At 43.2% G+C, this 23,259-nt stretch overlaps 1 protein-coding gene across 1 annotated transcript in view; it reads left to right on the forward strand.

Moving 5' to 3' along the window:
- The window catches only part of Ubap1 (ubiquitin associated protein 1), a 57,579-nt gene that overhangs the window by 25,175 nt on the left and 9,145 nt on the right, over window positions 1-23,259 (forward strand). The window contains exons 2-4 of the mRNA XM_059254140.1: window positions 519-559; window positions 10,893-11,017; window positions 21,920-22,843. Coding sequence (XP_059110123.1) covers window positions 526-559; window positions 10,893-11,017; window positions 21,920-22,843 — 1,083 coding nt within the window. The 5' untranslated portion in view covers window positions 519-525. The remainder of the gene's footprint in view (window positions 1-518; window positions 560-10,892; window positions 11,018-21,919; window positions 22,844-23,259) is intronic.

A 23,259-nucleotide genomic window follows, 5' to 3' on the forward strand; every position in this document is an offset into this window, starting at 1 on the left:
AAACTTGACAGCCTGGGTTTGATCCCTGGGACCTACATAATGGAAAAGAGAATTAACTCCATAAAATTGTCCTCTGACCTCCAGACAAGCACTGTAGGCAGCACACAGGTATGTAACACACACAATAATAAAATCTTAAAAAATAATGAGGGCCAGGTGGTGGTGGTGCACGCCTTTAATCCCAGCACTCGGGAGGCAGAGACAGGCGGATCTACAGAGTCAGTTCCAGGATAGCCAGGGCTACACAGAAAAACCCTGTCTTAGAAAATGAAAAAAGGAAAAAACAAAACAAAAAGAAAGACAAACAAATGAGTTTCTCCTATATTGGGCTTTCTTTTGGAAGACTTTAGGAGTGAGAAGTGAAGACTGTGTGAGTCCTGAAATATTAGTACTCTGGGTGTTTTGTTTTTTTGTTTTTTGTTTTTTTTTTTATTTGTTTTTGTTTTTGTCTCTATTTTCTTGTTTATAATGTCTCAAGACCTAGTGCCTAAGAAATCTTTCTTTGTTTTTTTTTTTAGGTTCTAAATGGCTTCTAAGAAGTTGGGTACAGATTTTCATGGTAAGTGAAGTGTTAAATATCATGGTTTAAGCTATGATTTGATCAGAAATTTTAAGTTAATTTAGTATTTTGTTGTTATTTCTTTATACTGAAGAGCCTGAGTAAAACAAAGTTGTACAAAACACAGCATGTGCATTCTAGGACCTTCAATAATTTAAAAGTATTTCTTTAAATGGCTAGTTAAACTGTGGTCTCTAGTCTTTTTGGCTTTTTTCCTAGTTACTAAAGCCAAAGAAAGTTGTTTACTGTGAATCAGTCCCATATTACAGAGGTATCAGTAACAATTACAGTGTTACATTTGAACTAATAGTTTTGCTTGATCTTTTCTTTTCCCCTCCCTCTCTCTTTCCCCACTCCTCTTCCTCCCTCCCCCTCCTCCCCCTGTATGTGTGTGTGTGTTTTCCTGGATATTGAACCAAGGGTCTTATGTATCTAGGCAAGTACTATACCACTGAGCTGTAGCTCAGTCCCTTCATCTTTTAAGGTATGACCTTCCAGATGTAGGCCTAGGCAAGAGATTATGACTTTCAGGCTAGTCTTAACATAGTGAGTTCCAGGCTAGACTGGGCTACATTACCAAGAGCCTGTCTCAAAACAAAACAAACAAACAAAAAACAAAACAAAACAAAACAAAAAATCCAAAAATGATCCCCCAATTTTTTTTTTTTTAAAGACAGGATCTATCTCTATACCTTCCTCTTCCTCCTGAGTGGTGGGATTAAAGGCATGTGCCACTATGCCTGTTTCCAAACTAAATTTTATTATATATACCTATAGAGAATTTGATACCTAAATAGTTAAAATTAGACCGTCTTTTTATTCAGTAGGCAATTATATCAAGAAGATCCAAGCAATACAGATTTTTGCACAACCGATTTTCCATTTTAGAAACTGTATTGGAGGTTGGAGAGCTGGCTCAGCAGTTAAGATAGTATATTACTCTTCCTGAGGATCTGAGTTCAATTCCCAGCAGCTACATCTGCCTGTAGTTCCAGCTCCATGGATCCGTTGCCTCTCATCTCCTTTGATTATCCCACCCCCATATGGCATGCACAGATATATACACACATGAGTTTTGAAAATTGTGCATCATTGTAGCTGTTGTACACTAGACTGCTTGGCAGCATGTGCGGATGATGCCCTGTTCTGAACTGCCAGCCAGTCAGCTGTGTCAGAATGGTGCAACAGTTAGTCTAGTTTTAGTTTAATGAAAACATCTTTGAAAGTTGATATGTTGATGAGTTGCCACATATACACATGTAACTTGCAACAGTTAGTCTAGTTTTAGTTTAATGAAGACATCTTTAAAAGTTGGAGTTGCCACACATACACATGTAACGTGCATAATGCTGTGTGTGTTCCTGTGGTGTTACACCACTCAGACTCCGCAGTTAGCAGTCAGCAGCTCAGGTGGCAAGTCTTCAGGCACACTGGAATTTGCTGTGTAGACCAGGCTGGCCTGGAACTCACAGAGATTCAACTATCCCAGCTTCCTGAGTGCTGGGCTAAACATGTGTGCCACTACAGATTATTTATTTACTTAATTTCATTTATTTATTTGTGTGTGTGGAGGCCAGAGGTCAACATCAGGTGTCCTCTCTTGCTGGCCAGTGAGTCCCCAGGATCCTTCAGTCTCTGCCCCACAAGCGTTAGTATGTACTGCTGTGCCTGGTTTTTTAAAGTGGGTACTAGGGATTTGAACTAGGTTCTCAGGCTTGCACAGAAAGTATTTTAATCACTGAGCCATCTCCACAGTTCTTAACAATTTTTTAAAAAATTATTTCTCGTCGGGCGATGGTGGCGTATGCCTTTAATCCCAGCACTTGGGAGGCAGAGCCAGGGGGATCTCTGTGAGTTCAAGGCCAGCCTGGTCTACAAAGCGAGATCCAGGACAGGCACCAAAACTACACAGAGAAACCCTGTCTCGAAAAACCAAAAAAAAAAAAAAAAAAAAAAAAAAACCTCAATATTTTTGTTCTTAAGTTGTTGAACTGATAAATGAGGAGCTCATGGATATTGAGGGCTTTGCTTCTGAGTGTGTGTGTCAAATATATTTATTCTTACAGAATTACATGCAATGTAGGTTGATCATATTGTCCCCTGCTCTTTCCCATAACTCCTCCCAGATCCATCCCCACTCTTGCACCCCCAACTTTGTGTCTTCTTTTGGTAAATAACCAAGTCCAGTTTGTGCTACTCTCATACTCCTGGCTGTGGAATGCACTCGATCTGCGAAGAGAACACTCTTAAAGAAAACTGATTCTTCTCCTTCAGAAGACATCAACTGTCTATAACTCCTGTTAGGGGTGGGGCTTATGAATCCCTCCCCCCTCCATGCTAGAATGTTGACTGGCTTGTCGTTTTTGGTACTAAGAACAGTTAACCAAGCAGCATTCTCCTGAGCCAAGCACGGTGCATTCCTACAGTCCTAGAACTCAGAGGCAGAGGCTGTAGGATCTCAAGTTAGAGGCCAGTCTGTAATAAAGATCCTGTTTAAAAAACAAATAAAAAGCTATTCTATTAGTTATTTTAGTATTCAATATAATATTGTTGGCTCAAGTACTATGTTGATTATATAGTAGATCTAAAGAATTTATCTTGAATAGTCAAAACTTTATACACTTCAACTGTCACCTCCTCTGATACCTCCCTTCTAAGGGCAAGTTAGCTATTTTCTAGAGAGGTTCTTTGCCCTGAAGTGCTATTAAAAGACTTAAATACTTTTCTTGCTGAGTGATAGAAAAGACATTTTGTTTCTGATTTGATTGTGAGCTGTAATTGCCTTATAATCTAATGTGGAAAAGGTAGCTTTGTAATCATTGTAATCATGATTCTAGTATATGTCATTCTTTGTTGGCAAGCCAAGATGCTACTTTTGGTGGTGGTGGGGCACCTGGTATATTTCTGTAACTTTGTCCAGAATCTGTAAAACTTGCATTTATTTTGTATGAATGCTGTGTTTAAAAAACTTTTATAGCTGGACATGAAGGTACACACTTGTGACCCCAGAACTAGTGAAATGGTACAGGAGGATTGTTAATTCATGGGTATCTTGGGTTCTATGGCTATTTCACCCCTACCCTCCTGTGGGAGTACAGCTCCCACCTTTTGAAGGGTTCTTGGGTAGAGGAGAGAGGAATTAGGAAATATTAGTTAGAAAGATAGAAACAGATGATAAGAAAGACAGAAACACAGACTAGCTTTGGGAAGGCCCTGGGTCAATACCCAGCCACCTTAGACATTTATTCAAAAGGGCTTTGTATACAAATGCCAAGGGGAGAGGCAAAAGACCTCCCCCTTGCAAAATCTGGACACTGTACAGCCAAATGTAGACCCTTAAAAACACATGGTAACCATGCCCATGGTCAAATCATCCCATTATGCAGCCCTGCTGGATAAAGCAAGCCCAGATTATCTGATCCTGAGTAAGTTCTCACTAGGAAGCCTCTGTGGGTCTCCACAGTTCCCCTTTCTTAATAATACAAATCTCAAGTGAGGGTGCAGAGCTTAACTCTATGCAGCTCTGAATCAGCTTTCCACTAAGAGCTTGCAAGTAGCTGGAATATAGCAATACTCATTATGGCTGCTATACCTTCTAGCAAAGGAGTAGGGGATGATCAAGATGAAATAGCCTTTTTGAATGGGTCTAAGACAGTTTTAGCTGCACCAAGCTCTTTTTTAAATCAGTAAACTCCTGATGAAATTGCATCAAATCTAAAGACTCCTTAGCATCACCATTAACATTAACAGGTTAATGTAACACAAATTTTAAATGGTCTTATCAATTAAAAAAAAAAAACAAAAACCTGGAGCCAGATATTGGGCAAATTCTGAAAGATCAGAGAGACAGAACAAGCCACAGCTAACCTCACTTTGCCAACTCCTCAGCTGATCTTGTTTCCTCAGACTGAAGGCCTCTGAGTTCTCACTGAATGGATCTCAGCTGAACTGCTCAAAAGCCTCTAGTTCCTGGTCCTCACACCTTAAGAGTGCGAGTTCCTGTTTCCTCATGTCTTATATACCTTTCTGTGTCCTGCCATATTTCTTCCTGGGATTAAAGGTGCGGGTCCTTCCCAAGCAAAGACATGAGATCTCAAGTGCTGGGATTAAAGGTGTGTGCTACCACGCCTGGCTCTGTTCCCAATGTGGCCTTGAACTCACAGAGATCCAGATGGATCTCTGCTTCCCCGAGTGATAAGATTAAAGGCATGTGTGCCACCATTTTCTGGCCTCTATGTCTAATCTAGTGGCTGTTCTGTTCTCTGACCCCAGATAAGTTTTATTAGAGTATACAATATATTGGGGGACACAATATATCACCACAGGTTAACATCATAATTTTAACGTGAATATTACTATACACAATTACAATTCTCACAAACTTACATCCAAAAGCAAACTCTCAATAGAGCTATTTACACTTTACAAACTTGAGCAAACATCCAAAAGCAATCTCTTTATAGAACTCTTTACACTTTTTCCTAACAAAACATAGGGTACATTAACACAAGTTAACATTATTCATACAAAGAACAAGAATTTTTTTTTAAATTAAAGAGACTGAGGAATATTAACTCGCCCTATTCTTTATAATTTTTTAAGCTACATCTTGAGCCTGGGTAGAAAAAACAAACCTCCATTTCTACATCAAACAGTTCCATTTTTATACATACAGTTTGTGAGTCACCACAGTTAATGTATATATGCATACACAAAACAATTTGTAAGTCGTCATAGTTGATAATGTATATAGGTGAAATCAAAATTGTCCTATTGCAATTGAATCACCCCTGTCCATCCCATTTCTTAAGTCTGAAAATTTAAACAAGTCAGTTCTGATACCAGTCTTAAAGTTCCAAATATGAAGAATCCCACAACCAAAAACTTGTTGCAGTTTCCCTGAATGCAACAACTCAGTTCAATCAAGAGTCTCTGAAACTTTGCTCTCAGTTACAGCAGGATTTTATGGCAGTTTAACCCTAGGAACTCTGCCTCAGGGAGAAGGTAACTGAGCCGCTGCAGAGTCCTCTCGAAAAAGTGCTCTGCACAGCCAGCAAATAGAAGCTGTGTGACTTTGACTGCTAGCTCTGTCCAGGCTTTTATAATCCCATTCCTGAGGGGATGCTGCCCTGTCTCCGCAGGGACCCCTGCTCACTGCTGCTCATGGTAGTCAGGCCTACCTTGGTGTCCCCAGAACATATACATGCACTCAGAGGGCCTGCTCCCTGGCCCTCCTGGTGTGTGTCCTGCAGGCATCCCTCTCTGGAGGCTCATCTCTCCTGTAGCCGCCATGGTGTCCTGCACACTCTGACAGACCTGCCCCAGCTGCTGGTGTCTGAAGCCTCTCCCACAGCATCTCTGCTCTGCTCGTCAAGGTCGAAGAGGGTAGCCTTTAGGCAAGTCAGTCTGGCTCTTACAAGCACTCTGGCTGACTGCACTCTCCTCACCACAGCTCTTTCATGGCAGAAAGCATGCAGAATCCTGTTGTTTGCCCTGGCTCTCAGCATCTGCCGCCTGTGCACTTTGATGATGCCCAGTGGGTCTCAGCTGCAGATTCCTGATTGGGGGAAACGCTGCACCTGCTGCTGCTGCTGCTTCTGCTTTCTGAAGCTGACAGTCTCTGAAGTGACTTTTCTTTCTCTGTTAAGTGGCTACTTAGTTCCGGATACAGGTTTCTGTGTCCCAGGTCGGACACTGGGGAAAACCACTTCTACTGTAAATTAAACCTTCTATTAAACCTTCACCATATCCCTATACCTAAAACCTATCTTTCTCAAGCTTCACCAAAACTTTTTTATAACTTTAAACCTAACTTAGTAAAGAGAGAGAGAGACAGAGAAATAGAGAAACAGAAACAGAGAGAGATACTTGCTGCAGCCTAACTGAAACTACTCTCCTTTATATTTACAATTTTACTCGTGAAGAATAGAATTTCACTGCACTCAAATTAATTCCGGGCATGCCCCCTTAACCTGCAGTGTTCCTTCTCTTTTATCCTCTGTACCCAGGCCCCATGTTGGGCACCATATGTGGGAGTCCAGCTCCCACCTATTGAAGGGTTCTCGGGTGGAGGAGAGAGGAATTAGGAAGTATAAGTTAGATAGATAGAAACAGATGATAAGAAAGACAGAGACACAGACTAGCTTTGGGAGGGCCCTGGGTCAATACCCAGCTGCCCTAGGCATTTATTCAAAAGGGCTTTGTATACAAATGCCAAGGGGAGAGGCAAAAGACCTCCCCCTTGCAATATGAAAGCACACCATACAGCCAAGTATAGACCTTTTAAAATACCTGGTAACCATGCTTGTGGTCAAATCATCCCATTATGCAGCCCTGCTGGGGAAAGCAAGCGCAGATTATCTGACCCTGAGTAAGGTCTCATTAGGAAGCCTCTGTGGGTCTCCACATCCTCCAGGGTGTGGTGGTGCATGCCTCTCTCTCTTTCTTTTTAATCAAGATAGAGTTTCTGTGTGTAGCTGTCCTGGAACTCACTCTGTAGACCATGCTGGCCCTGAGCACTCTGCCTCCAAGTGCTGGGATCAAAGATGTGTCCACCACTACCCAGCAAACTGTCTCTTGTTCTTCGTTTATTGAACAAGTCTCACCTGGTGGATGGGAGATACATGTATGAACATTTCCCCATTATTTAGGGATGCTCAAATTCTTGATCAGATTCTATGTGTGTGGGGAATATGGAAACAGAATATTTAACAAAACATAATGACAGTGTTGAACTCAGTGTTTGACTGAAGAGGGAGTTGTCATTTATTCTTTTTGTGTGTGAAAACAGGAGAGTGTGTGTGCGCGTTCGCATGTGTGCTTGGGGTGAACATATATGTATATGTATGTGGAAGCCATAGGACAGCCTTGGGTGTTTGTTCCTTAGAAGCTGTCCACCTTGTTAGTTGAGACAGGGTCTTTCACTGGCCCAGAACTCTCCAAGTACACTAGGGTGGCTGGCCAACAAGCCCCAGGGATCCACCTGTCTGCTTCCCCAGTGCTGTGCTTATAAATGTGCACCATCACTCCTGGCTTTTATATTGGTTCTTAGGATTAAATTCAGGTCCTTAAGGTTGCAGCGCACACACTTCATTCACTGAAAACCTCTGCCCCATTTGTTTATTCTTTTTTTTTTTTTTTTTTTTAATTTTGAGACAGGGAGGGGAGAGAGTGGTGGCACACACCTCTACGCCTCTAATCCCTGCACTCGGGAGGCAGAGACAGGTGGATATCTCAGTTGGAGGATAGCCTGGTCTACAGAACAAGCTCCAGGACAGCTGGGGTTACAAGGGAAACCCTGTCTCAAGACCAAAACAAACAAAAATATTTTTTGAGACAGGGTATTATTAAGTTGCTGAGACTAACCTCTAACTTATAATAGTAGCTGACCTTACAGTTTTCATCATGAGACTTTGATTGTTCTTACTTTTAAAGGCCTATAAATAATTGTGGGCATTGCCAATTGAGAAAACAGTGTATATACAAGTATATGACCACATTTGGAAAATTTCCTAGAATAGTCATACTGCAGAGAGAATACATTGACCACAGTTACGGATTTAGTTTCTACACATCTGAGAAGTAGTTCACATATTTTCATTATGACTAGAAATTAATGGGAAGGAGAAGACTCCATCCTCCAACAGTGGGACAAGGATGATTTTCCTGGTAGAGCAGTTTGTGTGTTCCAGGAGAATGGTGAAATGATAGCAGTTTAAAAATCAAGATTTAGGTGCATGTATGTTTGCCTGCTGCATGAGTTTATGTGTGTGCAAGAGCCATTAGAGGCCAGAAGAGTTATCAGATACCCAAGAACTGGAGTTACAAATAGTTGAGAACCACCATGTAGGTGCTGGGAACTGAACTGGGTCCCCTGCAAGAGCAGCAGTAAGCACTCTTTTTTTTTTTGGACTGGTGTCCCAAAGTAGCCCAGGCTGATCTTGAACCCTGGCCTTGAACTCTTTTTTTTTTTTTTTTTTTGGTTTTTTTTTTTTTGGTTTTTTGAGACAGGGTTTCTCTGTGTAGCTTTGCGCCTTTCCTGGAACTTACTTGGTAGTTCAGGCTGGCCTCGAACTCACAGAGATCCACCTGGCTCTGCCTCCCGAGTGCTGGGATTAAAGGTGTGCGCCACCACCGCCCGGCTCAGTAAGCACTCTTAACTGCTGAGCCACCTCTCCAGCCCCTGATAGCAAAATTTTGTATCTTGGTAAGCCTTCAGATCTACATTTTTTTTTAGAACAAAAAATGTATATATGGAATCTATGTTGCCAAGCACCCAGGAAAATATGGCATTGTGAGGCCCACAAGTAAGCCTTGTTTTACTAGGTATTAATATTGAAAAAGTAAAATTGATCAGTTATGTCTCATTGTCTGACTAGTTCTGCCAGTAAATTAGTTCACTAGAATTGGTCCAGAAAGAAACCCTGACCCAGCTGGAAGTGAGAATGAGAGGGATGTACCAGAGGCACTGTCTTCCTCTCTGACCAGTCAGTTGTGGACTGCGTCCTGGGCCTTCTGTGCTGCTCAGTTACACTAGGCAGAGCACCTTAGGGAGTTAAAGCTGTTGAGCTGTGTATGGCTTATGTTGTTTGATAGTTCTGACCAGATTCCTATGTTCTTGTCTGAGTATCCTTTTCTAAGTGCTGCCCTGCTCAGCTATTTCCCCACTGGTAAGGGGTTGAGAATGTAGCTCAGTGGTCGGATGTAGCAGGCCTTTTCTTTTGAGCCACCAACCAACTCCCAGATCATGATAAGGAAACTTCTTATTAGTTATGAATGCTTGACCTTATCTTATGCTTGTCCCACAAGCTTGTATAACTTAACTTGTTTCTCTTGATGTACCTCGGGGATTTTTACCTTTCTTTCCTCTGTGTATCTTACTTTCACTACTTCTTGTGTCTGTCTGTCTGGTGGCTGCCTGACTTCCGGTCTTGGGCATGTCCCTTTCTTTTTCTCCCTCATTCTCTCCTCCTTTTCTCCTCCTACTTATTTTCTCTGCCTAGCTATTGACTGTTCAGCTTTTTATTAGACCAATCAGGTGCCTTAGGCAGGCAAGGTGAAACAAATGCAATACATCTTTACATAATTAAATACACATCCTTATATCGTTAAACAAATGCAACATAAACAAATGTAACACACCTTTACAAAGATAAAGATATTCCACAACAGTTGAGTGCCTCACTTATCTGAGACATGGCCATGGATTTGAGTCTCTTATACTGGGGGTGTGGTAGAAATCCATATTATTCTAGGAAGTAATAATATTCTTATTTTTTGTGTTAAAAAAATGATTGTTTCACTGGTACCCACTCCCCTCACCCCCTAAAAGGAAAGAAAAAAGAACTCTAAATCAAATACACCTATTGTGAGGCGTCTGAGCAGTTCAGACAGATGTGTGTCAGACAGTAGTGTAGATTCTGAGAATACAAGGTGGGTATAGTGGCACACACTGTAATCCCAGCTACTTGAGGGCTAGGTTGGATTGTGAGCTCAAGACCAGCCAGGGCTGGTAAAGACCTTATCGCCCAGACAAAGCAGAGCAACCCAAACAAAATGATTTTGAGACTACATCTTCAAATAAGACTTAAATTGATTTGGCTGCAAGAAGCTTCTGTTTCCTTAGGCAAGACGCAATAAGTGTAATAAAACTGCTGCGTAGTGTGTTGGAAGATAATAGGTACTGTGAGGCTAAGACTGTGAGTAGTGAGGTAGGTAGCCATTTCCTGTAGGATGCTGAGGTTAACTCTGGCTGAGAAACATTTGAGCAGAGTTGAAGAAGTAAAGGAATGAGTTATATGAATCCAAGGGAAGAACATTGCAGATAAAGACGCAGCCAGTATGGGACATTTTGAGGCAGATTTGAGCTTGACAACATTTCAGACAAAGGTCCCCATGACTTAGGGCAGTAAGCCAAAGGACAGTTGTTAGGAGATGTGGACAGAAAGATCCTAGGAGGCTTTTTTAGGCTGCTGTGAGTACTTTGGATTTTTTTATTGTTTTGTTTTGTTTCTCGAGACAAGGTTTCTCTTTGTAGCCCTAACTGTCCTGGCCTCAAACTCACAGAGATCCACCTGCCTCTGCCTGTGGAGTGCTGGGATTAAAGGCGTGCGCCTCACCGGCAAGTTCTTTGGATTTTACATTGAGTATAATTGAAAACAAACCCTGGTAGTGAAGTAGACTGAGTAGGCTGGTCTCAGGTCAGGTAAGCTGTTGGAGACGGGATTCAAGTCTTAGAAGAGCATAAATGTATGTGTGTTCACAAGTAAGGTTATAGCAAAGTAAGTATTAAGGTTATTTGCTGATATTTTCTGCTTTTTTATTATTATTATAGGGACTTTCAGTTACCTTGATGATGTCCCATTCAAAATAGGAGACAAATTCAAAACACCAGCTAAAGTTGGTCTACCTATTGGCTTCTCCTTGCCCGATTGCTTACAGGTTATCAGAGAGGTGCAGGTAAGTGGCGAATTTCACTTATGTTTAGTGCATTAAAGACTCTTGATAAAAAGCTGTTCCTATATCTCTTTAATTTTATCTTATTGCTCCTGTTAAAGCCCGGTTTACAGTGGTAACCCAGACCTCCATTTATATGTTTAATACATATATATTTTTTCTAGGTTTCTGTGCCTTGCACAAAACAAATTCCAGTTATCCATTTCACGTCCTCCTCTTTCCTTGTTGATGTCCTCACTGTCTTTAGATAATGTTTTCTTCTGCTGTGCCTCACACTTCTTTTCAGGCCTCCCTTAGTTTTCACCCAGGCCATTAGAGAAGCCTCTTCAGTTGGCTCTGCCTGCAGTGTTTTCCATATCAGTTCTAGAATAATGGTTTTAAGGCTTTAAAACTATTTTAAAAGTTTATAATTCAGTAATTATTATTAAAACAAACATAGGGACATCAGATTTTGTCAGAGCACATTCAGCCATCTTTGTGTTCCGGGTGAGCAGGAATTTGCTGAATACACTTTGTGCGTTACTCCCTGTGCCTGGCTTTCCCCATGAGTTGCCTCTGGATGGAATAGTCTTTTTCTGGACTGTACAGAAAGCTGTCAGTCTGTTAGAATTGTGCCTAAATGCTCTCTAGGACTTCTTCCTCAACCCTCTCATCTTTAGAGCTAAGTTATTTATATATGAGTACATGAAATTACTTCTTGTTTTTCTGTTTTTATTTTTGTTTTGTTTTTCAAGACAGGATTTCTCTGTGTAGCATTTTGGTGCCTGTCCTGGAACTCGCTGTGTAGACCAGGCTGTCCTCAAACCCACAGAGATCCACCTGCTTCTGCCTCCCAAGTGCTGGGATTAAAGGCGTGTGCTACCACTGCTGGGCAAAATTACTTCTTGAAAGCACCCAAAAACTAAGTGTTACTTCAGTGGCTTTTGGGAGGTGCTCTTGTGGGAACCAAGGAGAGAGACAGCTTAGTGTCCTCAAGGTGCTTATAGCTTAGAGGTGGTGTGAGAGAACCAGAAGAGAACAGTGAGCTCTACACGTTCCTGTCGCACAGAAGACTCGACTTCACCTTGGTGGAAAGGAAGTTTTGCTTCTGGGCACTCACTAGGGCATCAGTGTGTCACTTTAAAAGTATTTTGCAGCCGGGCGGTGGTGGCGCACGCCTTTAATCCCAGCACTCGGGAGGCAGAGGCAGGTGGATCTTTGTGAGTTCGAGGCCAGCCTGGTCTACAGAGCAAGATCCAGGAAAAGGCGCAAAGCTACACAGAGAAACCCTGTCTCAAAAAACCAAAAAAAAAAAAAAAAAAAGTATTTTGCCTTCTACAGTCTGTGTGCAGGAGAGTTCAGTTGCTTTGTTTTAATAGCTTTATTGAGATAGGATTCACATACTTTGAAATTCACCCTTTCAAGCTATATATATACTTCAGTGGTTGTTTGTTTGTTGTTTGATTGTTTTGCTTTTGTTTGTTTGTTTTGTTTTGTTTTTTCGAGACAGGGTTTCTCTGTGTAGTTTTGGTGCCTGTCCTGGATCTCGCTCTGTAGACCAGGCTGGCCTCGAACTCACAGAGATCCACCTGGCTCTGCCTCCCGAGTGCTGGGATTAAAGGCGTGTGCCACCGCCGCCCAGCCTGGTTTTATTTATTTTTTAATTAATTAATTAATTTTAATTTAATTTATGTGCTTTGGTGTTTTGCCATTGGTGTTAGATCCCCTGGAACTAGAGTTACAGACAGTTGTGAGCTGCCATGTTGGTGCTGAGAATTGAAGTCAGCTTCTCTGGAAGAGCAGCCAGTGCTTTTTTTTTTTTTTTTTAAAGATTTATTTATTTATTATGTATACAGCATGTATGACCAGAAGAGGGAGCCAGATCTCATTAGGTGGCTGTGAGCCACCATGTGGTTGCTGGTAATCGAACTCAGGACCTCTGGAAGAGCAGTCAGTGCTCTCAACCTCTGAGCCATCTCTCCAGCCCCAGCCAGTGCTTTTAACTTCTGAGCCGTCTCTCTAGCCTCCCAGCCAGGGTTTTTAATATATTCACAGTTGTGTAAATTTCTAGAATATTTTATTCCTCCCAACCCAAAAAGAAATCCACTGTGGTCTTTGTGACAGGCATATTTAATTTATGTTTTTGTAATTGGAGTCTTAGGCCAGAGGTCTGAATCTGGAGGCTCCCAGTGAAACAGGTCTGGTCCTTTATCACAAAAGGCCAAATGAAGAGAAGAATGGTGGTGAAGACAGGAGAGTCATATATCCTCAGGGTGGGCACCTACTGGAGTCTAGTTACTAAAGCCTGTTCGTCCCAAGAGGCTGATAACTGTCCTGATTCTGTAGTACAAGCTGGAGGTTTACACAGCTAGACATCTTGGTCTGGTTGAGCATTATTTCAGAATGAGGCCTTGTTCTTGATAAACAAAATTGTTGTTAGACATACAAAGTATGGCTCCTTCTGAGTACCTCTTTTTCTCCTAACTGAATATATATCTTTAGTAAGGTTGCTGCTGCCTGGGAGGGCAGTTTCAGCCTTTGGAACAAGATGTTTTTATCTTATACTTCTTGTTCCTGGAATCCAAGTGAGTATGAGAGAGAATGCTTCAGAAAAGAACCAGTTCACACTTGTCTTGCTTTTAGTTACTCGTCAGACACCTGTAGACACAAGCAAAGAGTCAGTGATTTTAATAAAACCAGCCTCTATGTCCCTGTTACATTAGTATGGGCCAAGTAATATTTCTCTTGTATGGCTATGCCACGTTTGTGTATTCATCAATTGATAGACATTTTGGTAGTTTCTACTTTTGACTGTTAGGACCAATATTGTTAAGAAGACTTATATGCAAGCTTCCCCTTGTTTTTTATTCTTCTGGGTGTGTGTACATATGGGCCTTACCATAACTATTTAAAGGAACTACCAGATATTATTCCAGAGTGGCTAACTGTGTCATTTTGAATTCACAATACCGCTGCAGGTGTATTCCAGTTTCTGGACATCTTGCCAACTTATAGTAACTATCTTTTTCATTATGTACTTTGTGGGTGTGAAGTTGTATTTTGTGGCTTTGATTTGCATTTTACTAATGAAATGATGCTAAATATCTTTTTTTAAAAGATTTATTTATTTATTTATTATGTATATAGTGTTCTGTCTGCATATACACCTGCAGGCCAGAAGAGGGCACCAGATTTCATTATGGATGGTTGTGAGCCACCATGTGGTTGCTGGGAATTGAACTCAGGTAGAGCAGCCAGTGCTCTTAACCTCTGAGCCATCTCTCCAGCCCTGATGCTAAATATCTTAAGTAGTTTTGAATACTGGATAGAAAATCTCTCTCTCTCTCTCTTTTTTTTTTAAAGGCAAGATTTCTCTGTGTAACAGTCCTGGCTGTCCTGGAACTTGCTTTATAGACCAGACTGGCCTCTAACTCACAGAGATCCATCTGCCTCTGCCTCCCAAGTGCTGGTATTAAAGGTGTGTGCCATCACTGCCCAGCTAGATAATCTTTTTTTTTTTTTTTTTGGTTTTTCGAGACAGGGTTTCTCTGTGTAGCTTTGTGCCTTTCCTGGGACTCACTTGGTAGCCCAGGCTGGCCTTGAACTCACAGAGATCCACCTGGCTCTGCCTCCCGAGTGCTGGGATTAAAGGCGTGCGCCACCACCGCCCGGCTAATCTTTTTTTTTTTTTTTAATGGAGATTTCATTGGGCCATTATGTACATTTTACTCAGTATACTTTCCTTGCTCCATTTTTTTTGATAATAAATAATCACTAAATACCTTTCAGTGTATGCAGTCCTTGTAATAATATGATTTAAAAAACCCTAGAGCTAGAGATGTAGCTCAGTAGCATGTGTGCTCTACGTGTATCAAGATCTGGGTTTATCTCTAACACCTTGTGCACATGCATGCGTGCGCGCACACACATACACACATACACACACACAAACATGTACACACAATTGAAAAAATAAGAGAGGTGTGATGAATAAAGCTTTGGGTTTATCTCTAGCACTACATACATACAGACACACATATACACAAACATGCACATACAATTGAAAAAATAAGAACAAGAGGCGTGATGATTTTTGCTAGGAGCAGACACGTGCAGTCCATAGGCTTGGGAAGCTGAGGCAGGAGGTTCACTTTCATACAGCAGTCTGAGGCCAGCATAGCAACACAGAGAGATCCTTGTATCACTTACTTTCCTCTTGCTGACAGAATTCCTCCAGAAAGTTCTTAAGGGGAGGATTTATTTGGGTTATGATTTGGGGAAAATAGTCCATCATGGCAGTGCCGGTGTGCTGTGGGACCGGTTTCTGTGTGCTACCACCTGAGTATGAGGGAACTAGTCACATTGAGAAGTCAGATAAGGGACTGTGCTCAAAGTCAACAGCCCAGCCCCCAGCCCCCAGCCCCCAGCCCCCTATCCCCCAGCCCTTCAACCAAGCCCCACTTCCTAAAAGTTTGACAGCCTCTCAGATCAGCGACCTTAGATGTGGACCAGCTGTTGAAGCACATGAGCCTGCCCAGGACTTCCACATCCAAACCTTTGTACCCTCCTCCTGGGCCCATAGGCTGGTCTGGAATCTGGGCTGGGCTGTCCCTCCAACCTCCCCAGTGACCTCCTCCCCCCCAGCCAGGCCTCCCCAGCTAAAGGTTCCATAACTTCCTCAAGCAGCCCACCTGAGGACACTCAGATCATAGCAGTGTGCATCTAAAAGAAAAAGATGGCCGGGCGGTGGTGGCGCACGCCTTTAATCCCAGCACTCGGGAGGCAGAAGCAGGTGGATCTCTGTGAGTTTGAGGCCAGCCTGGGCTACAGAGTGAGTTCCAGAAAAGGCGCAAAGCTACACAGAGAAACCCTGTCTCTCAAAAAACCAAAAAAAAAAAAAAAAAAAAAAAAAAAGATGAGGGCACCTGGAGACACTAAGGTCATAGCAGTGTGCATCTGAAAGAAAAAGATGAATGCACCTGTACTTTGTTCCTCGTTCCTTTGTGACCTCACTGATGCATTCAGAAAACTTGTTTTGAGTTTCAAATTTTTGCCACTTTAGGTTTTGCTGGCTACCTCTTTTTTGGCCAGTGAGAAGCATTGATAAATACATAGGATTATGCTCAGAGCGCTCACTCACTGCACAGAGGAGGAGAGCTGGGCTCTAATACTCCTGTGTAAGCCACTTATAGGTTGTTGTTGTGCTCTCTCTTTCTCTCTAGCTCTCTCTCAAGTAAACAGAATCTCACTGTGTAGCCCTGGTTGGTCTGGAATTCATTATGTAGAAGAGGCTGGCCTCAAACCCACAGAGATCTGCCTTCTGAGTGCTGTTTTGAATTTTTGAGGCAGGATCTCATGCATCTCATTCTGTTCTCAAATTCAATTGAGTAGGTAAGGATGATCAGGAGATCAGTCTGCCTCAGCTTTACAAGTACTGAGATTACAGGGGTAAGCCATTATGTCCTGTTTTAAATGTTTTGCTTTCAAATTATGAAAACTAACCAGTGTACCTTTAATCTCAGCACTCAAAAGCAGAGGCAGGTGAACCTCTGAATTCAGTACAGCCAGGGCTACAAAATAGAGAGACAAAATTCCATCAACATGAGTCAGTAAACATATATAGCATCTAGGGTCCAGGAAACTTCACTTGGATGCTGTGATCATAGTAGTGTGGGGTAGTCCTTAATGTCTGTGGTTCATAATGGAGTCTACTGTCATTCTTGGTTTTTTTTTTTTTTGGAGACAGGGTTTCTCTGGGTAGCCCTGGCTTTCCTGGAACTCCCTCTGTAGACCAGGCTGGCCTTGAACCCAGAAATACACCTGCCTCTGCCTCCTAAGTGCTGGGATTAAAGGCGTGGGTCACCACCGCCCAGCTTATACTGTCATTCTTTTGTGGGCAGACATTGTACAATAGCTATACAGATGTTTAACTTTCCAAGGCTCCAGTTCTGCATCTGTAAAATGAGATACTGGCTTTTGAGATGGTTACAAAGATCAAATAAAATACTGCCTTAATTTGTGTTTCTTTAATAAAATACATGATAAAGTTGTATGCTTTACACAGAAAGGAAGTGTATTTTGCTTACAGTTTTGGAGGTTGAAAAGCGCAGACTGGGTAGTGCAGTCTGTTCTGAACCTGATACGGTCGGAACACAACATGGGAAATGTAAAGGAAGCTGGCTGCCTGTAGGAACATGCATGTCAGCACAGAGACCACATGCTAAAGCAGGAAACAGCGACTTGTGAATAGGTGCCCTCTTCTCCTCCTCTTTTTCTTTATCTTTTTACTTAAAAGGAATTGTGAGGCCAGTAACATGACTTTGTGTAATCCTGACAACCTGAGTTCAGTTCCTGGGACCCACATGCTGGAAGGAGAGAACTGACTTCTCCAAGTTGTCCTCCGAGCTCCACCCGTGCATCATCATTGCACCCCCACCCCCAGTGTAACTAAAGGAAAAGAAAAGGTTGATCTTAATGGTTACAGTTTTGAGACAGGCTGGCCTAAAACTTACTGTGCAGCCCAGACAAACTTGTCATGCTGCTGCCTCAGCTTGCTGAGTTGCTGGGGTTGTAAGTATGAACCATGGGACCCAGTTCAGATTTTCTTCTCAAGATGTATTTACTTCTGTATTTTATGTATGTGAGTGCTTTTTTTTGCATGTATGCCTGCGTGTCAGAAGAGAGAGTAAGATAGATGACATCAGATCCCATCATGGATGGGTTTTGTGGATACTGCGAATTGAGCTCAGGACCTCTGAAAGAGCAGCCAGTGCTCTTAACTGCTGAGCATCTCTCCAGCCCCCAGATTTTGTTTTCTTAATGCTTCCTCTGGAGTTCTGAAGGATTGAGAAATATCTCCTACAGGAAATGCACTACTTTCTGCCTTCCACTAGGCCTACCTCTTAGCACTCCTTCCCTCAACACTAGGATCCATAATCGTAGGGAGCCGGACTGTATCTAACCCACAGCATCCCCCGTTATCTGTGGGTGTGTTCTGCAGCCGCGGGAGGGTGCCCAAACCTCCGTAGTGCCAACTCCACATAGGAGCATGGCAGCACCGCCGCCACTGTCCAGCTGACTGCTGGTGCCGCACAGTGTGGACACGCCTCGCTGGCGGGACTGAGGGGGAGATGCGGGTTTTATCACCCTGTTCAGTGTCGTTAAAGATTGTTTTGTTTTTTCTTTTAGATTTAGTTTTGATTTTGTGTATATGAGTGATTTACTTGCATGTGTGCACCACATACATGCCTGTTACCCACAGAGGTCAGAAGAGGGTGTCAGATCTCTTGGAACTAGAGTTAAGGAGAGCTGCTAGGCAGTAGGGGCACATGCCTTTAATCCTAGTGCTCAGGAGGCAGAGGCAGAGGCAGGTGGATCTCTGAGTTCAAGGCCAGCCTGGTCTGCAGAGTGAGTTCCAGGACAGCCAGGGCTACATGGAGAAACCCTGTCTCAAACAACAAAACAAAATGAAAGAATAGTTTTTTTTTCCTTGAATTCTTTGAAGAATATTTTTTATAGCATATTTTTATTGATTATTTGGAAATTTCACATCATGCACCCTGATCACATTTTCTTCCCAGTTCTCCCAGGTCCACTCCCCACCCTTGTGACCCCCCCCAAAACAAAAGAGGGGAAAAAAAACCAAAATTACCAAATCTAGTTTGTGTTGCCCATATACTCACTGGAGCATGGTCAAACTCCCAGTGGGCAGCCCCTTACAGAAACCCAGTCCTTCCCCGCCCCCACCAGAATCCATCAACTGTGAAGAGCTACACTTCAGCAGAAAGGATAGTTTTGATCCACCTGTGGGTGCTGGGAACAGAGCTTGGGTCCTCTGCAAGAGCAACAAATGCTCTTACCTGCTGAGCTGTCTTCCAGCCCAAAGTTAAGATGTGTTTGTTTTTCCTGGAATTTTTGTTTACTATTCTTGCATTGTAGTTGAGTATAAACAACCGAAACTATAGTGAAGGGACTGTGGCAACTCTAGTGAGTTGATAGTGCTTGCCTCTACTTTTTTAAAATTTTTATGTGCATTGGTGTTTTATCTGCATATATGTCTGTGTGAGGATATTGGATCCCTTGGAACTGGAGTTACAGTTATGAGCTGCCATGTGGGTGCTGGGAATTGAACCCGGGTTCTTTGGAAGAGCAGCCATTGCTGTGAACCACTGAGCCATCTCTCCAGCCCCTTGCTTGCCTCTTCTACTCTATATTGTAGTTTTGTACAGGGCTCTTCCCCTCTTCTTTTTTTTTTCCCCTTTGAGACAGGGTCTCTACCCCAGATTGTTCTCATATTCCCTGTGTAGCAGAGGTTGACATTGAACTTGGCTGATGTTCCTGCCTCCACCATCCTAGTGCTGGGATTACAGGCATGTACCATGAGTGGTTTATGTAGTGTTGGGGATCAAATCTAGTGTCTTGTTTGTGCAAAAGCAAGTCTCCTACTACCTGAACTCCAACAGCAGCAGCATTTTATTTCAAACCACATGCTTGCTTAAAAAATGTTTTTCTCTATTTCCCATGTATTCTACATTACTTTGATAGTCACAAAAACAAAAACAAACAGGACCAGCTATGTAGCTCGATTGGTAGAATGTGTGCCTAGTATCTGTGAAGCCTTGTGTTTGACCATATGAGCTGGGTGTAATGGCACACACCTGTGATCTCAACAGGGGAGATGAAAGCAGGAGGGTCGTTGGCTGTATTGTGAGGCTGAGGCCAGCCTCGGCTACATACGTGCAACTCTGCCTCCATCACCAGAACAATGACAAAAGAAACAAACCAGAATCTTAGACTGTTCTAGAAAAGAGAAGATATTTCTAATTATTCTTAGAGTGAAAATTTAAGAGACTTGGGCTTATGGGCAAGGGAAGTCTGTTTATTGGAGGCTGGTTTTCCTCCATGAGTATGTACACATCTTCAACCTTAACCCTTAGGGTGAGGCTAAGATTGAGCTACACGTAAGTTTTAGTATAGCCTAAACTGCTCAGTGGGATCTATGGGAGTCCATAATGATTGTCACAGGATCTACAAGCATTGAAGAGACAAGGCTCTAGGAATGCCTATGAGGGATTATCTAGGTTAGGTTAACTGAGGCAGGAAGACTGGCCCTGGATGTGTGGGTGCTTCCGTCCCCTGTGCTGGGTCCTGGACTAAATAAAGAGGTACAGCTAACAGAGTAGAGCACTGCCATTTGTGTGTCTGCCATCTCACCACAGGTACAATGAGACCAGCTCTCTGAAGCTCCTGCCACTGTGCCTGCCCTCACTGTGAGCCAAACAAACTTTCTTCCTTAGGTTTCTCTTGTCGCTCGTTGGCACAGCAGTGAGAAAAGCAGCTAGCATACAATCAAAGGAAAGAAAAGACCGTTGAGTTCCTCCGGTCAGAAGCTCTATAGAGCCTTTGCCCCTCGCTGCTTTCTCGGTTTTGTTCAGGGTAGACAGAAAACACAGTGCCTTCCCCACTCCTACCCCACCTCTCCAGAGCACAGCCGCGGGACCGGGCACGAAGTCTTGGTGGCTCTGTTTGGGCTGAAGGCTCTGCCGTGACCATCATTCTCTGTTAGTTTTTTTCTATTCTAGAGTGATATCTCAGCATTTAAGTGTGGCGATGAGAATTTTATAAGTTGGACTACATTTTAACGTTTTATTAAGGAACTATGAAATTTGTTTATTTTAATAGGATTTCAAAGAGCTCAACTGTCCTTGAACTCCTGATCCTCCTGCTTCCACTTCCCAAATACTGGGATATTCTTTAAAATCTTAGAGATAGCCACCTTCCCAGGGCCTTCATAGCCTCTGCCACTGAGAGGTTACTCCAGACTCATATCTAGGTTTCTCTCTCCTGTCTCCTCCTCTCAATGTCTAGTAGTCCAGTCTGACCTCAAATTGTGATCCTCCTGCCTGTCTTCCCCATGGGCCACCATGTGTGGCTTCTGCTTCCTCCTCCTTTTCTGCTTTGGAAGCAGAGGAAGGAGACTTATTGAGTATAACTCAGAAAGAGGAACAGACAGCAGATAAAAGGGCCCAGTGACCCCACATTCATCTGGAAAGTACAGGCTGCTTCATGGTTTAGTATGTCCTTCTGTGCAGAACCATACTAATCTCGTTCCAATTTTAGCATGTGTACTGCTGAACTGAGCACCAGGTCTCCATGCATTTTGACTGCAGTCTATTCATTACAGTCTGTGGATTAAGAACGTAGAATCTGGCCAGACTACCTGGCTTCAGATCCAGGCTCCAGTATTTCCTGGCTTTATGACTGTGTAGCATAAACTCCTGTAAAGTAGGGATAATAATAATTACTAAGGGGTTTTTAGCTAATTTAGAGAGTCAACCCATGAAAGGTGCACATGGGCTGATGGGAGAGCTCTTACCATGTACAAGGCCCTGGGTTCGGGCCCCCAGTTCTGCTAAAACAAACAAAGCAAAACAGTGAATTCATTCAGTGGTAGGTGCTGTCATTATTGAGCATGGGAATCTATGTAGAACATTGTGCTATATACTAGAGACCCAAAGGTGCTCTGTGGGGTCACTGCCCATAGAAGGAAGTGTTAGGTTTGCACACTCAGTACGTGTGCTTACAGGTGTGCACCAGTAGACGACTGATAGAGGTGTCATACGATTTTAGAAGAACAACTGGGCCGTCCTTGAGTGGGTGGCTAACCCCTTCCTCCAGCCATGTACAGTTAAGAAGGGGATACGCCAAAGGGAAGAGGACAAAGGATGGGACAGACTCAGTTGGTCTGGTGTGTAGGCTTAGTTTATAGAATAATCTGGGAGCATGGTTTGCACAGTGCAACTGTTGGTGTCCTCAGGAGGCTCAGCCATGTGCTGACAGCTGCCTGCTTCACTTAACACAGGACTGAGTTGGGGAGGGGGAGCAGCCCCTGGGCTCACACCTCCTCTCTCTGCTGTATCTCTGCAGTATGACTTCTCCTTGGAAAAGAAAACCATTGAGTGGGCTGAAGATATTAAGCTAATCCAAGAAGCTCAGCGAGATGCGGAGCGGAAGGCTGAGGATGCGGAAGCTAAAGTGAATTCTAAGAGTGGCCCAGAGGGTGACAGCAAAATGAGCTTCTCCAAGACTCACAGTGCAGCCACAATGCCGCCTCCGATTAACCCCATCCTCGCCAGCTTACAGCACAACAACATCCTCACTCCAACTCGGGTCAGCGGTAGTACCACAAAGCAGAAAGTTCTCAGCCCACCCCACACAAAGGCAGATTTCAACCCTGCTGACTTTGAGTGTGAAGAGGACCCGTTTGATAATCTGGAGTTAAAAACCATCGATGAGAAGGAAGAGCTGAGAAACATTCTGGTAGGAACCACTGGACCCATAATGGCTCAGTTGCTGGACAGTAACTCACCCAGAGGAAGCTCAGGGTCTGTGTTACAGGACGAGGAGGTCTTGGCGTCCTTGGAGCAGGCAACCTTAGATTTCAAGCCTCTTCATAAACCCAATGGCTTTATAACCTTACCACAGTTGGGCAACTGTGAAAAGATGTCGCTGTCTTCCAAAGTGTCCCTCCCCCCTATCCCTACAGTAAGCAATATCAAGTCTCTGTCCTTCCCCAAACTTGACTCTGATGACGGCAGTCAGAAGGCAGTCCAGCTTGCGAGCACTTTCCATAGCACATCCTGCCTCCGAAGTGGCACAGCCCGGAGTTTCCTAAAGCCTGCCACCCAAAGCAGTGCCAGTGAGCTCAATGGGGACCATGCTCTTGGGCTTTCAGCTTTGAACTTGAACAGTGGCGCCGAGGTGCCAACCCTGACATCTTCCCAGATGCCTTCCCTCTCTGTCTTGTCTGTGTGTGCAGAAGAATCATCACCTCCAAATCCATGTCCCACGGTAAGTTTTCAGTCCTAATTTACAGTCCTAATTATTTAGCAAAGGTCTCCCACAGGGCTTAGTGTTTGGTGGGGCACTGTAGCGTGGCTTTGTTATCTGATAGGGAGAATTCGGGTTATTTTCCTGAGGGCTGGTCTTTTGAACAATTCTTACTTCCGAACTCAGCTTGGATATTTATTTATTTTTGGTGGTTCTTCAGTGCCAGGGATCAAACGCAGGGCATTGCCATGGTAGACAAGCACTCTGCCACTGTCCTACACCCCCACCTAAACTGTGGTTAATGGTCACCTCCCCACATCTTTAAGACCTTTTCCTTTGCAAATATAGGAGATAACACAGCCCTTGGGAATGTAGTTCTCTGTCTAATCCTGGTTCTTTTTTATACTGATATGTCTTAATAGGTTTTTGTTTTGGTT

This window comes from Peromyscus eremicus, chromosome 2 (assembly GCF_949786415.1).
Source record: "Peromyscus eremicus chromosome 2, PerEre_H2_v1, whole genome shotgun sequence".
In the NCBI taxonomy this organism is placed as follows: Eukaryota; Metazoa; Chordata; class Mammalia; order Rodentia; family Cricetidae; genus Peromyscus; species Peromyscus eremicus.